We start from the raw sequence: 13,033 nt of genomic DNA on the forward strand, positions 1-13,033 counted from the left end.
GCTATTTATGCACATTATTTTCTATCTTCTTTTAGTTTATTTCCTGATAAATCGTAATCTTCACGCTTTCTGAATAATACAGCGATATACGAATACATGTACGTACAATGTCGAGCAAAAGTTTTCGGCCATAGTTTTCTCACTTTATATTTCTAATCTGACATTCTTTAGAATTATAACTATTTAATATTATACGATTGTATAACGATATTCGTGTATTATATTATTTTCTTTCGATATTACTTAAAATTCTGTTAGATATCGTTGTTCGAATATAGAAATGAAAATTTGTTTCTTCTTCGAAAATTGTTGCTCGTGTGACATCGATCGCATCTCAACCTACATCAGTGATAAGACATCGACCGTCAACCTTAGGGCACTTTTGGACACATCATTACCTTATCATCGTAGCATACACCAAGACTGTGACGCACCTTAGTCCACATCAGAGATAGGATATGGACCTCCGACCGCACACTTTTCCACATCATAGCCTACTCAATTCTACCAAATGTCCAAATTGCACAAATTTTGAATGTGATATTTTAAATAAAAAAAAAAAAAAAAAAATCATAGCCTACACCTAGCCCCTCAACATCCTAAAACCAAAACGTATATAAACCGAGACTTCACCCAATTCGGGCAGTTCTTGTTCCTCTTCTAATTGCTGTACTCGTACAACCCCTATTCTCCGGTTCGGTGTTATTTTGTAAGTGTTAACATTTATAATAGAGTTTTATAAAGGAAAATTAGTAGTTGGGGTACGACTCGGCCTTCTTACTACCACCCAAGTACCAACTTTACGTGACACTCGAAACACCGCTCTGCTTACAGACGTTACTTAGCCTTGAATTCCATGGGTTGCGTAGTATTTTGACGCAAAGAAATTATTTGAATACTTCTCGTACGTACTGTACTACGTTGCTCAGGTATAATATCGAATAAATTACCGATAAAAGTACAATATTATTGATATATTCGAAAAGCTATATGAGAATGAGATATGAGAAAGATATGTGAAAGAATATTAAGTACACAATTGTATATATTATTTAAAACTCTTTAAAACATCGCTTTTATAATACAAAATAAGCAGCCTATCCGACCGGAAACTTTTGCATGATACTGCACATATCCACAGAAATTCGGCGAGGTTCTCGACAAACGATTCGGATCGGCAAAAGTCAACTAGACTTTTCATAGAACATGTAAACATCGGTACATGTCGAGTTTGATCCGAAACGTGAAACGTAAGACGATAAAACGTAATACACGTAATACGATATTATTTGTTCGATACGAATGACGAGGTTAACTTTTTTTTTTTATAAATCTCTATTTCTCGTATATTCGAACACAGGTGTTTACGTATATTACACGCATCTGCACCTGGAGTCGTGTATTTTTTACTTCACTGCACTATCTCACTTGTACGTGTGTCTTTTTACTCCATGTACTATACCGTAATGCTTACTGTATATTCTCGTCGTATGCGTAAAATACATATACCGTGATAAATAACGAAACATTTTTCTATAATGTAACTGTAGAGTAGAAAAAGTGACACGATATAAGTGAAATGTTTTGAAATTAGAAGGGCATGCGAAAGATTTCTACTGCTAAAGGATAACTAGATAAAAGGACCAACTTTGTTTTTTTTTTTTTTTTTAATGGAATGTTACATTTTCATTATTCGTAAATGATAGTCACTTTGAAAAAAATTCATAAAACACAACCGATACTAATGCTAATTGTAAATATTCGAAGGCCAGCGAAGATCGAATAAACAAAGTCTTTTGCAACGTCATAGAACTATTTCCATTATACACTGGTCCCTACGGAAGTGTGCAACTTCTATAGAAAACGTTTGTTCGAATTTTGTATTACAACGCATATACATGTATATATTTCAGATGATAATGTTAAGTGGTACATCTTGTATATACATATATACATACATACATTAAAGATCTTATCGCCTTCTTTACAGCTTTTAAAAGAATTTTCAACATAAAGGATTTGTTCGCCTTACAATAGACGAATGGTTATCGAAAACATGCATAATTTCTATCGATAATACCAGGGTCGTCCAGAAAGTACCGCCCGTTTACATATAGAAGACATAAAAAAAACGATGACTTACAGAAGATCGCCCAGTTTCGTTCATATATTGACACAAGTCGTACAAAATTTTGTGTTTGAATACTCGATATCGTCGTTGTATCGCGCGTTTAAAATGACGATGCGAATTGAAAATCCCGGCGACGGCGCTTTTACGTTTTTACGCTTTTCAAAAGCTGAAAAAATTCTTCCAAATGGAATTCACCATATTGACGGTAATAGAATTATGGATGAATTATTAGATAAGACCGTGGTTGCGGGCAAGTCAATAGAGACAGAAACTGCACGTGATCGTAAGTATTCAGTCCAGCCGTCTCTCGTTACAGAGAAAAATATGTTTGGTCCATGATGCTCCGCAAGAAAAGATGATTTAAAGAATTGCGTAAGACGATACATATGCGAACTGACGTACAAAAGGTCGTAGAACGTTTCGATAAGCGTTGGAATAAGGCTGGCGGTTGTATCGAAAAGTATACGAAAGGTATATTGGTATATTTATGTCGGAGAGGGAAGAACACCGGAGCATCTAGAATTTGGGATAATCGCGCAACAGCGTACTCCAGGGTCTACTATAGCTGTAATTAAGCAATTGTAGTTAGTTGATCCGATTGTAAGCGTTCGAGACTAGTGATGGTGAGCTTTGGCTCGGGGCAACGGTCCGTCGCCCAACGTAGCCGCGGTCAACGGGACGGGCGCTTCGTCTAGCAAAGGTATAGAGCGATAGTATGACCCTCGTTACAAGAAATACCCATAGAGACAATGAATACCAGGGGTTGAGGCACTTGCACGGCACGAGTACAGTTAGCTTGAAGACTCGTTATAAAACCTGGATTTTTCCGGTAATTAAGACTTTCCTAACGGACAGGCAGCTTTTGTCCCAAATTGATCAATTGGGAGCGATGTCGACGAATCCGAGGGTCCCGTGTCCTTAGACACACCCCAACACAGTTTGGCTCGGCGGCATCCTCGGGACGAGCGGTCACTCTTTCTTGAGATCTGATCGACGAAGGGAGTAGCGCCTTACGATCAGCGAGCAGTACACGTTTGAGTTTTAGCAAGTATATATATCACCCCGTTGACCGCGTATTCGTTATCGAACCCGAGACCATCGTCGCTAGTGTCGCGAGCATCTAACCGCCGGGTTGATTGCCGGCTCTGTACTCTCCATACTTGTGTTAATAAACGATGTTCTTGTGATATCGCAACGATGGCTACCCCTCAGGGGAATTCGTCGAACACCCTCGACCTGATCCTCAACGCCACCCCGACATATAGGAAAGTTGGAAAGCAAGAGATCTTTTTAAAATGCATTTTTATCGTTGCTATCTGAAAACGGGCATTACTTTCTGCACGACTCTCGTATAACATCGCGTAAATGACAGGCGAGGCTGACTCGTTTTTGATACGTATCGGATACGTATTTTGAATTTATCAACGGTCGATTTTTCAAAGTGGCCGATGTATCCGTGCGAGATATACCGTTATTCGCCAAGAAACAAGGTATCGTAAACATTTTTATTCGTATCCGAAACGAGACGAATATTTCTCAAATCGATTCGTCGTCGTTTCTATAAATAAAATTTCCGAAATGAAATAAACGGGATATCAAGTAAAAGATATATTTGAATTATCATATTTGAAAAATTGTCCACAAAATAGGCTCGAGTCTATTCTACAAATATTTGCATCGCTCGACACCGATCATAAATTATTTGCTCGTCGTTATATACAGAGTAATAGTTGCACATTGATTATTTGAAAATGATAAACTCGTCGTTACTCATCCTGTCATATATGGCACACAAGTGTATTAGATGATACGTCGCATCTTTTAAAGTTGGCTTAAAAATTTCTCAAATTCAATGTTGACCAAATTCGAACGATTTAAAGATCGCATCGTGGTGACGCGAGCAATGTTCGGTAAGGAGGATTTTCGTCATTGATATCTTCTGGAAAGATAGCACTCGCATAAGAACGTTTTGCAACAAACGGGACATCGCGCGAAATACCATACGACAGGAGAATCGAGAAAAGAGAAGCGTGGCATCGACCTTTTCCGACGCATCTTCGAGTTCTCACATCTTCGACCATGTATGCGTGATCATGTCAGCCGCCTTTTCCGCGATCATCATGATCGCTGCGATGGGATTACTGTTTGGCACGATCGGAAACACGGATGCGTCCGCGACTCGAATGTTCGATATACCACGTACTCGTAGCTCTGGATCGACGACGGCCGTTGGGTCGTCGTACGCGCCTACTTTGCATGTCCCCGATTGATGGTTCTCCGGTCCGGTCGCCGCTCTCACGTAGCACTCCCAGTACGCGTCAGTGGCGAAGTGATAGCTGAACCAAACGAATTTCACGTTAGTATCAATTACGCGAATTGACGTGGAATCTTTGAACGTTTCGCTTTCGTCCGTGATATACAGGGTGGTCCGTAATTCATGGTACGAATATAAGACAAAAGAATACGACAAAAACGAAGAATCGCAAGATTTGCAAAGAGCACGTAAATTTGCTTGATTCCGATTCTAAACGGTCAATAGAATTCGATCGATTCTAGCGAAGATGTAGAATAAATGTAATATAAAAAGGTAGAATAAAACGTGTTCGTCCGATTCTCGAGAAAGTCGAATTTGAAAATTTATCGACGTATTCGAATTCTATCTTCTCGAGAACGGGACTTCGAGGCTTTAACGAGAACGTTCGTTGCATGAATTACGGGCCTTGCCGTATAACGCTGTCCTTACTTGGTGCAAAGGGGATGAACGATAGGTTCCAATCGAAAATCCCATTGTTTCATAGTCTGCGTGTTGGTGAGCTCGATCGCCTTCCTAATACCCTCGATCAACACCTTCAAATCCTTCGTGTGGGTAAAGTAGTTGGGGTAAATCAAAGGTGGTGCGATCGGGTCGCCGGAACGCAACTTCATGTATCCCCTGCTCTCCACGGTAACAGCCGTCGGCCTGACCACGATCTGCCTTCTGTCCGAGCATAAGCCAAGCGCGCCGTTCAAACACTCGAATTCGAGTCCGGTCCTTGGACAGTTTGGCGCGAATCCGTCGAAGAACATCTGGATATCGGGTACTCCGCTAGCGGCGTAGCTGCTCTCGAGGAACGCCGTCACTTGGGTCAATCCGGTACTGCTCAACGGACCGGTTCTGGTCTCCAAGTATTCGTTAACGCTGTTCATGTTCATAGATTCGTACGCGGTATCCTTGATACTGAAGAGAACCGCAACCGACACGTGATTGTGAAGATTCTTTCCTACAGGCAGGTCCTTGATCACGTTCATGCCCAATTTGGTTAAATGCTCCTTGGGTCCTATCCCGGAGTTCAATAGAATGTGAGGGGAGCCAATCGCTCCAGCCGCTAGAATAACTTCCTTGTTAGCTTTCACGATCCTCTTATATCCATCTTTATCGATCAGTTCGACGCCGTACGCTTTGCTCTGCCACTGATTCGTTAGAACCTTCGTCACCTGGGCGTTGATCAACACCCTTAGATTGTTTTTACCGTACGCCGATCTCAAGTAATTTCTCGAAGTCGTGCCTCGTACGCCATTGTCGGTCGTCATGGGAGCCACCATGAAGCCTGTCTGACTGTATTCCTTCAAGTTCGACGTTCTGTAACCCAGCTCGGCCGCGGCTTTCAGAAGTTCGTCGGCGAAGGCTGGCTTGTGAGGATAAAATCGAATCTTCATCGGACCTGGTACGGCAACGCTTCTAGGTTTGTCGGATAATATCGACGGATCTACGGGATCTTCGGCGCGTTCGAAGTAGTGGGCGACTTCGTCGTAGGACCAACCTGTGGCGCCTGCCCGAGCCCAACTGTTGTATACTTCTGGGTGCCCTCGTACGTACATCATTCCGTACATGCCGGCGGTACCGGACATCATCTTCCCTCGCGGCCAAGTGCACACTCCGTCGGTTTCTGCCGGTGATACGTAAAGTTAGAAAGGATAGAATTCCATTACTTCCTCGAACAAGAACGCAGATCGGTTACCTAAACACGCGGTCGGATGGGGCTCCGTTGGCTCCGTTTTGAAATTCCAATCCAAAGTCGAATTGACGGCGTGAACCGCGAGTCCAGGAATAGAAGTCATCGACGGTTCTTCCGGCCCTGCTTCGATCAGGAGAACCCTCCACCAAGGATTGTCGCTCAATCTCCTGGCAATTACAGGCCCGGCTACTCCGCCGCCGACCACGATAAAGTCGAACCTACGTTTTCGACGATCGTATCGATGATAAATTGTAAATTAACGTTTCGTACGAGATCCTACTTTATCGTCGATTCAATTGCGATTTAATTTTACAACTTAAAACGTGCGATAAACCCTTGTTTCAGGTTTCCATGCAAGTTTAAATTAGCGGAAGGATTCGATCGCTGCAAGCCGACGTAGAGAAGAACGAAAGTTTAACGAATTGAGCGAACGATTTAAAATTCGAAGAATTTAGAAATAGAAAAAAATTAGTCGCGAAGATTTTACCATTCGTTGGGCACTTCCTCTTTGCCGAGTCTGTGGCAAGGATCCGACACGTCGCACGTAGACGCGATTATTTTCTCGACCAAGCTCATGAAAGATGTTTTCACGCCGCACTTGGACGCCATGTACGACGTGTCTTTGAAGCTGCAGGAGCAACACGATGTTCCATTGCTCGTATCCAATAGGCTAGCCTGAAACTGGTTAACGAGGTGTTTAATTAAATCACTTTCACTTTTGTATGCCTTCGTGATTTAACCGCGCTGCTGTGCTCGTATCCCTGTTCTTCGCAGATAGACGAAGAAAAAGTAAATTTCGTACGAATCGATGTAAAACAAAGATTAAACGCGAGATTGTCGCGAAGCGAAAGTTACTCTGCATTCGAGAAAGAGAAAAGGAGTATTCTAATCGCGATATCGTCGCAGCACGGTTGATATTAACCAAGGATCGTTGAACGTGCGCGGAGTAATGTCGTCGACATTATATTAAGAATTCGCCAAAAGTCAGACATTTCCTCGAGTCATCCGCATTTAGAATCGCATCGGACACGTTCTGTCTACGGCGAGATTATGTTTCGAATTCTCGTGCTCGTGGCCTCGCCTATGCATCGCCATGACGATGCTCGGGTTCGAAGGACCATCCAAAATATAATTATAACCATGTACAAGGGCGTTTGGTTCATAAATTTTCCATAGAAGCTCGTTTCTTTCCACTACAGCCGACATCGATCTGATCGATCGTTCTTCGTTCGACGTCTTCCTTCCGACTAGAGATAATTACGATAGGTAGGCTAGTTTCGAGGAAGATAAAACCTGATCGACTTTCGAGTCACCATCGCCGATGGAGGATTAAACTGCATGAAATATAGGATAGAGATAAAATATAGAGAGAAAAAAATATGTATGGAAAGAGAAATATACGCGAAAAGAAAGGCGCGCCGCTGTCTACTAGAACATCGTTTGTCAGTATCAACGGGTCGCGAGCTTTCGAGTTTCCTTTTGGGGATAATCGCCGATATCGATCGATCGGGACGGCTCTATTTACCGGAAATGGGAGTCGAAACGCGAATGCCAATTGCACCAGGAGCGAGAGCAGCACGTACGCTCGCATTTTATCCAATTAGAGGTCGGTATCACCTGCGAACAGAAAGCAACAGAATTCGAGTCAATGTGTCAATGCTAAGTTTGCGTGTAATTTAGTATCGGCGGAACGCAACGGAGAACGTCGCAGCTGCTACCAGCGGTACGATTCAAACTAATTTTATCGATACGCGTTAATATTTGCTGGTTTATCGTTGGATCGCCTGAAAGAAAATACGCTTCTTGTTCGAACGGTTCTTGCATTTATGTTGCTTTGGAAGAAATTGACGCGTACCGGCAGTTCGAACTCGATAGTTTTCATCGATCCGATCTATCAAACCTTGCTTATCTTTCACGCAATTTAATCACACAGTCGATGCGTCGACTAACTTTTAGAAGAATCGTCGATACCGTTTAAATGCAATTCTTTCATACCGATGTTGGCGCTTACGCAACTTTTACGCGTTATTTCATCGTTTTCCTCGATGAACTAAGACGAACGCGCGGTTAGCGAAAATTACGAGTATCGCGTGAAACGCGAAATAACTTTCAACGTGAAAGTCTATACGGTTGAAATTGAACGAATTACGGTTTCATCGATGCCGTCACGAACGAAAAGTCGTCGAGTCGAAGTTGTTTCGTCGATGATAAAGCGCTAGCGCGTACGAACGAGGAAGGTAACGGTTGTAAAATTGTAAAATCTGACCAGTGTTTCGCGTGAAAGTGACGATCTCGAAACGAGACGATAATCCGTAGCGTTGTGCAGGTAGCGATGCGCGTTCGACTCGAATCGATTTTCTAGCGATTTCAACGTACAGCGACGGACGAAAAATAGTTTATAACACATCGTTGTATGATAATTTTGGGAAACGGAATTCTATTTTACGAGAACGACGAGTAGACGATACGTGTAACGTACGATCAGAGAGGAAAAACGAATCGACAGATAGGGGAAATAGGTGTCGATGAAATTTCGTTAAACGTTTAACTTTAACTTCGTTGCCACGTACTTCCTCTACCTATCCACTTATCCTCTCCGACTGTATATCCTGAAATAGACGATCCTAACTAACATGGTAAAAACTATCTAACACAAAGTTACTAATACCTATATTCGCGTTACAGTTTTAAACCTTCTTTCAACTACGACTGTGTTCGAAGCGACGCAAAGCATATCGACGAAAGCCGATAGATCGTATAATCACATCGGAGGATAAATCATACGCGATCGCGGGTCTGGTTCTTGCACGCTCGAATCGATTCGCGATATGCTCTCAGTGCGTGAAAGTCCCGACAGCTGACGAGCAATTAATCGTGTCTGGTTTGTGCAAAATTGTGGTGTGCGGACTTTCGAAAGTCGCGACGGAAAACGGATGTTTTTGACGGAACGTACGACGAGCGAGGTTTGGAAGCGAGTTTGATAACGTTTGGTAAAATTGTTTGCGCGAAACAGATGCCACATGGGAGATAGGATAACGTCGTTACCGCGGAGGAAGTTAGTGTCCAGCGATGAGAATAGTATCGGGTATACCGTGAAAGTTGGTAACGTTGTCGGAATAAATTTTTATAGCGCGTCGAGAAATGCGCGGCATATGGAAAATGGTGCTCGTAAAATTTGACTGACAATGACGATGAATAAAATATACGTTCGCGGTATTTGCATACGTATATCGCTAGAAGCGTTCAAGGTAACGACTAGATATTCTATTGCATTATCATACGAAGCGAACATTACGAGATAAAGAATTTTTGAGAAAAGAAGAATTCGTACAGGAAGCGTCTTTATCAAGTTCGTTACAATTATATCCCATTTGTCCCGTTGAATTTTAAACTATCGCAAGCTCTCCGCGTACACCCACTTTCCCTTTCACCACGACGTTCAACAGCCCCACTCAACCTTCGGATAAAATAGAATCCAAGTACACGTTATCCCTCTATGTATTTAAAGCCAAACCTACTACGCAAATATTCTTCCATTGCTGATTGTAAATCCGACGAAAACGACTGTAGTCGCGAGGCAAGACGAAAATATGTTCTCGAATAGAACTAGATCAGTGCGTTCTCGATCCGTGTATTTGTATAGACGTTTCGCGTTGTTTCTCTCGTTTACTTTGTTCGCCTTCCGTTTTCCATTCTTCCGTTTCGATTTTAACAACGTAAAATAAAAAAAACACGTTCGTGACAAAAAACGCGCGTAAAGTGAAAAATACATGTTCGATTCGGCCGAGTCTTCTTCGAAAACGAACTTTGAAAACGCCACCCCCTCCCTTAGGTCGAATGAAAAAAAAAAGAACCGTAATCCCTTTTATTCCGTTTGAACGAAAGATCTAAAAGTAAATCATCGTTTCGAAAAGGCGAGAGAGTTTACCTCGTGAGATCTATCGAAAAGAGAAGAATATTTCACTTTTCGGGAAAGAAATAACGAGAAGGAAAGAAAGAATGGTAATCTGACGGTTAGACAAACCTGAAGAATCGTCCAAAGGGAAGCGGCGCGCAGTAGAGGAGGCCGATAGTGGCTCGTGGAGCAGAATTCGAAGACATTTGGGCGGCTGTAGCGAGTAGGGAGCGCGCGCGCGCGTGATAGTCCTTTTGGTCGGGAGCAACACAAAGAGGAGCTTCATCCGAGACGGAACGGAGCGGTCGTGAGTCTGCGGCGCGCCGCGTGAAAGCCTGACGCAGAACGGCAACGATTCATCTATTTTGACGACGCGACGGGGTACAGTTGGGCAAGAGCCGCGGCCGTGGCCACACTAGACGGGCTAATTAAAGAGGCTCGACGCACCGTGAACTGGAAGGGAGATCGCCACTCGCTCTCTTCCGGAGAAAGAGCCTGACGTCATCCAGTCAGTAAACCGCTCGAATGCGTCATGCGAAATGAAGTCGGGGGACGGCACGAAAGAATCGCTTGAAAAACGTGTTTCGAGAGGGAGGACGGATAAACAAGGCCGTACGGAGGATCGACCGAAGGGACGGTGGCTTCTACCGCGTGAAGAAGTTTCGCGTTAGTTTAGCGCTTTCGTTCCTATAGACCTTCCTATGGACGTTCCTTTTTCCACCACCGATACGATCGTTCTATTCGTCACACGCCTCTCCGTTTTGTCTCGTTATCGACGAGCAAATGGTAAATTGCGTGGCGAAACTCGGTGACAATTTTCAAAAATTAGCCACCACGTTGGTATCGGTATTATGCCATCGGCGAATAACGACATTTTCGATACGAGATAATATCCTATCGCATCTGCGCGCACAGAATATTCGAAATATCCAAACGATGATATTCGCGCGATAGTGTTTTCGGCAGTGACACAAAGAGAGGAGGCTCGTCCAAGACAAGACGGAGAAGCAGTAGAGCGAGGCATCCCGCGTGAAAGTTTCAAACGATGGCGTACGAAAGATTTTGAAACACGATTCTTCGTGAGATTTGAAAACTTATTCTCGGCGTACATTTCAGCGATTTCTTTGCGATCAAAGATACAACGTGTTCGCGTCGTTGTAGAGATTTCGAATTCGAAGCTTCGCGGTACGTTGCGTTTTGAAGTTAGCGCTCCCAGAGTTCAGCGTGATCGACGTAAGAAGTTGGATCACGAACGAATAAAAAAAAATTGGCTCAACTTTTGACTTTTCGTGGTATTTTCCTGCGAACAAAGTTCTAACGACGCGACAAGTTCTTCTTACATATGAATTATCTAAGAACGAACGTTCTGATCGATGAACGGTTCATAGAAAGGAAGCACGTAATTCGCTCCTTTCTTTCCCATTGTCGGTGAAAGTCGGGTGAAAGAGAAAAAGGCAGACGATACGAATTATGCTTTTGTTAACAAGAAAAATAGGAAAACTTCATTAAAAAAAAAAAAAAATCACAAATTATACGAAAAGAAAGCATTCTACGGTAACAGGAAAGTACGGATTCGGTCGAAGGTTTCAAAACTGCGATCGATTCGAAGCGAAAATCAGGGTAGAGATATAAATGTACAAAGACGCGATTAATGTTAAACGATAATATGTAAAAACATTGAACTTACCACTGAGCGGTATGTAGAAAGGTTCGCTACACTCTTTCCGTGTATAGAATGAAATTGGACGTCCACACGACATTTATATGTATTTTTACGCTTAAATTAGATAGGTTATCGTCTACGTAAGCGAAATCACGGATAAATTACGTTATCGGTTAACTTCATTTTTTCTCACATCTGGATCTCGTACAACTTTTAATCCGATTTTGAGTGGAATCTCAATGAAAAGAGCAATTTGAAACAAAGATAAGAGAATGTACCGATATATCGCTGAAATACATATTTCGTTGCAATTAATCCGATTAAATGCTATTCTTCGAGCGAGCGTACTGCGTTGATCGGTCCATTAAAATCGCAAGTACCGTTCTATACCGTTTCGATTCTCAGGTTTTCCTTTCGTCCGTCGTTTCATCGGTATGAACATACGCGATTTATATATACCATACATACGCTATATCATAAAATCACAACTAAACTGTTTTTTTAATTCCGTTTAATATAATTATTCGAATCTCGCTTAAATCTAATTTGATTTTATCGAGTCTATATTAAACCATATAACATGTTTATTTAGATGTCATATCGTTCACGTTTAAACAACAATTATAGATTAAGAAGCTAGTAAAGATTAGGCTATCGAAGATTTTTTGCAGAAACGGAAGATTTCTGAATTACGTGCTATATGTCTCGCAAGATTATATATCTCGCAGATAAATTAATCGATTTACAAGTACATATATGTCGGTACTCACGTAATATGTCGCGATATCGGTGTAAATCGATCGATATTCTATCTGGTAATCGATTCCGAGTCGTTGCATTCGGAGACATTGTGTCTAATTGTACGATTTAATTACGCAAACAGCAAGTTCGGTTTTCGTTTATTTCTTCGAAACCGAAGCAATGTTTTGCTGCTACTAAACAACAAAAATCTTTTGTATCGTACGTAGCACACATGTGCACCACATGTAATTTCTACCGAAGATCGTGGGAGACGAACGCATTTATTTTTACGCTTAGTTTCATCTTCCGATCGGTCTACCACTTACGACTAACAAAAGTATCCGATTGTTATTGAATTTCAATTGCAACATCCTCTGAACAAACTACGCGCGTATCTTTTAATTAGGTATTTGCAAAATCCAATTTGCCGACTGTGGCACAAATCGCGAACAGAGGAATACGTATATTGTCTCTTGCTTCTCCGTCGATTAACAAAGAATAGTATTGCGTAAAAGAAATTTACGCGATGTGTGCGCAAACTTTTGCTTCCTGTAGTTGCAGAGAACTTTTCTAGGAGTTATACAAGTTTTACAACGATTCGCGCAAAC

At 42.2% G+C, this 13,033-nt stretch overlaps 2 protein-coding genes and 1 long non-coding RNA gene across 8 annotated transcripts in view; 2 read left to right on the plus strand and 1 right to left on the minus strand.

Annotated features, from left to right (window-relative positions):
* The window catches only part of LOC100744760 (flotillin-2), an 89,880-nt gene that overhangs the window by 54,046 nt on the left and 22,801 nt on the right, over positions 1-13,033 (plus strand). The gene's annotated exons all lie outside the window — the stretch shown is intronic.
* LOC117151152 lies at positions 2,338-9,898 on the plus strand. Its single transcript, XR_004460855.1, has 3 exons — positions 2,338-2,581; positions 2,991-2,995; positions 9,887-9,898. It is a non-coding gene; the product is annotated as an uncharacterized LOC117151152 (long non-coding RNA).
* LOC100744879 (glucose dehydrogenase [FAD, quinone]-like) lies at positions 3,740-11,968 on the minus strand. Of its 6 annotated transcripts, none has more exons than XM_012394614.3 (6): positions 11,709-11,968; positions 7,652-7,743; positions 6,614-6,807; positions 6,130-6,344; positions 4,875-6,057; positions 4,197-4,467 (listed from the first exon to the last, which is right to left on the minus strand). In XM_012394614.3, exons 2-6 carry the CDS (start codon positions 7,715-7,717, stop codon positions 4,197-4,199), a joined length of 1,929 nt encoding a protein of 642 aa, XP_012250037.1. In that variant the 5' UTR covers positions 7,718-7,743; positions 11,709-11,968. The 6 variants fall into 6 exon arrangements, with proteins under 6 accessions (XP_003486099.1, XP_012250037.1, XP_012250038.1 ...); XM_012394615.3 differs by lacking the exon at positions 11,709-11,968 and adding an exon at positions 10,151-10,640; XM_024364437.2 differs by lacking the exon at positions 11,709-11,968 and adding an exon at positions 8,952-9,144.

This window comes from Bombus impatiens, unplaced genomic scaffold (genome assembly GCF_000188095.3).
Source record: "Bombus impatiens unplaced genomic scaffold, BIMP_2.2 scf_0096, whole genome shotgun sequence".
Lineage (NCBI taxonomy): Eukaryota > Metazoa > Arthropoda > Insecta > Hymenoptera > Apidae > Bombus > Bombus impatiens.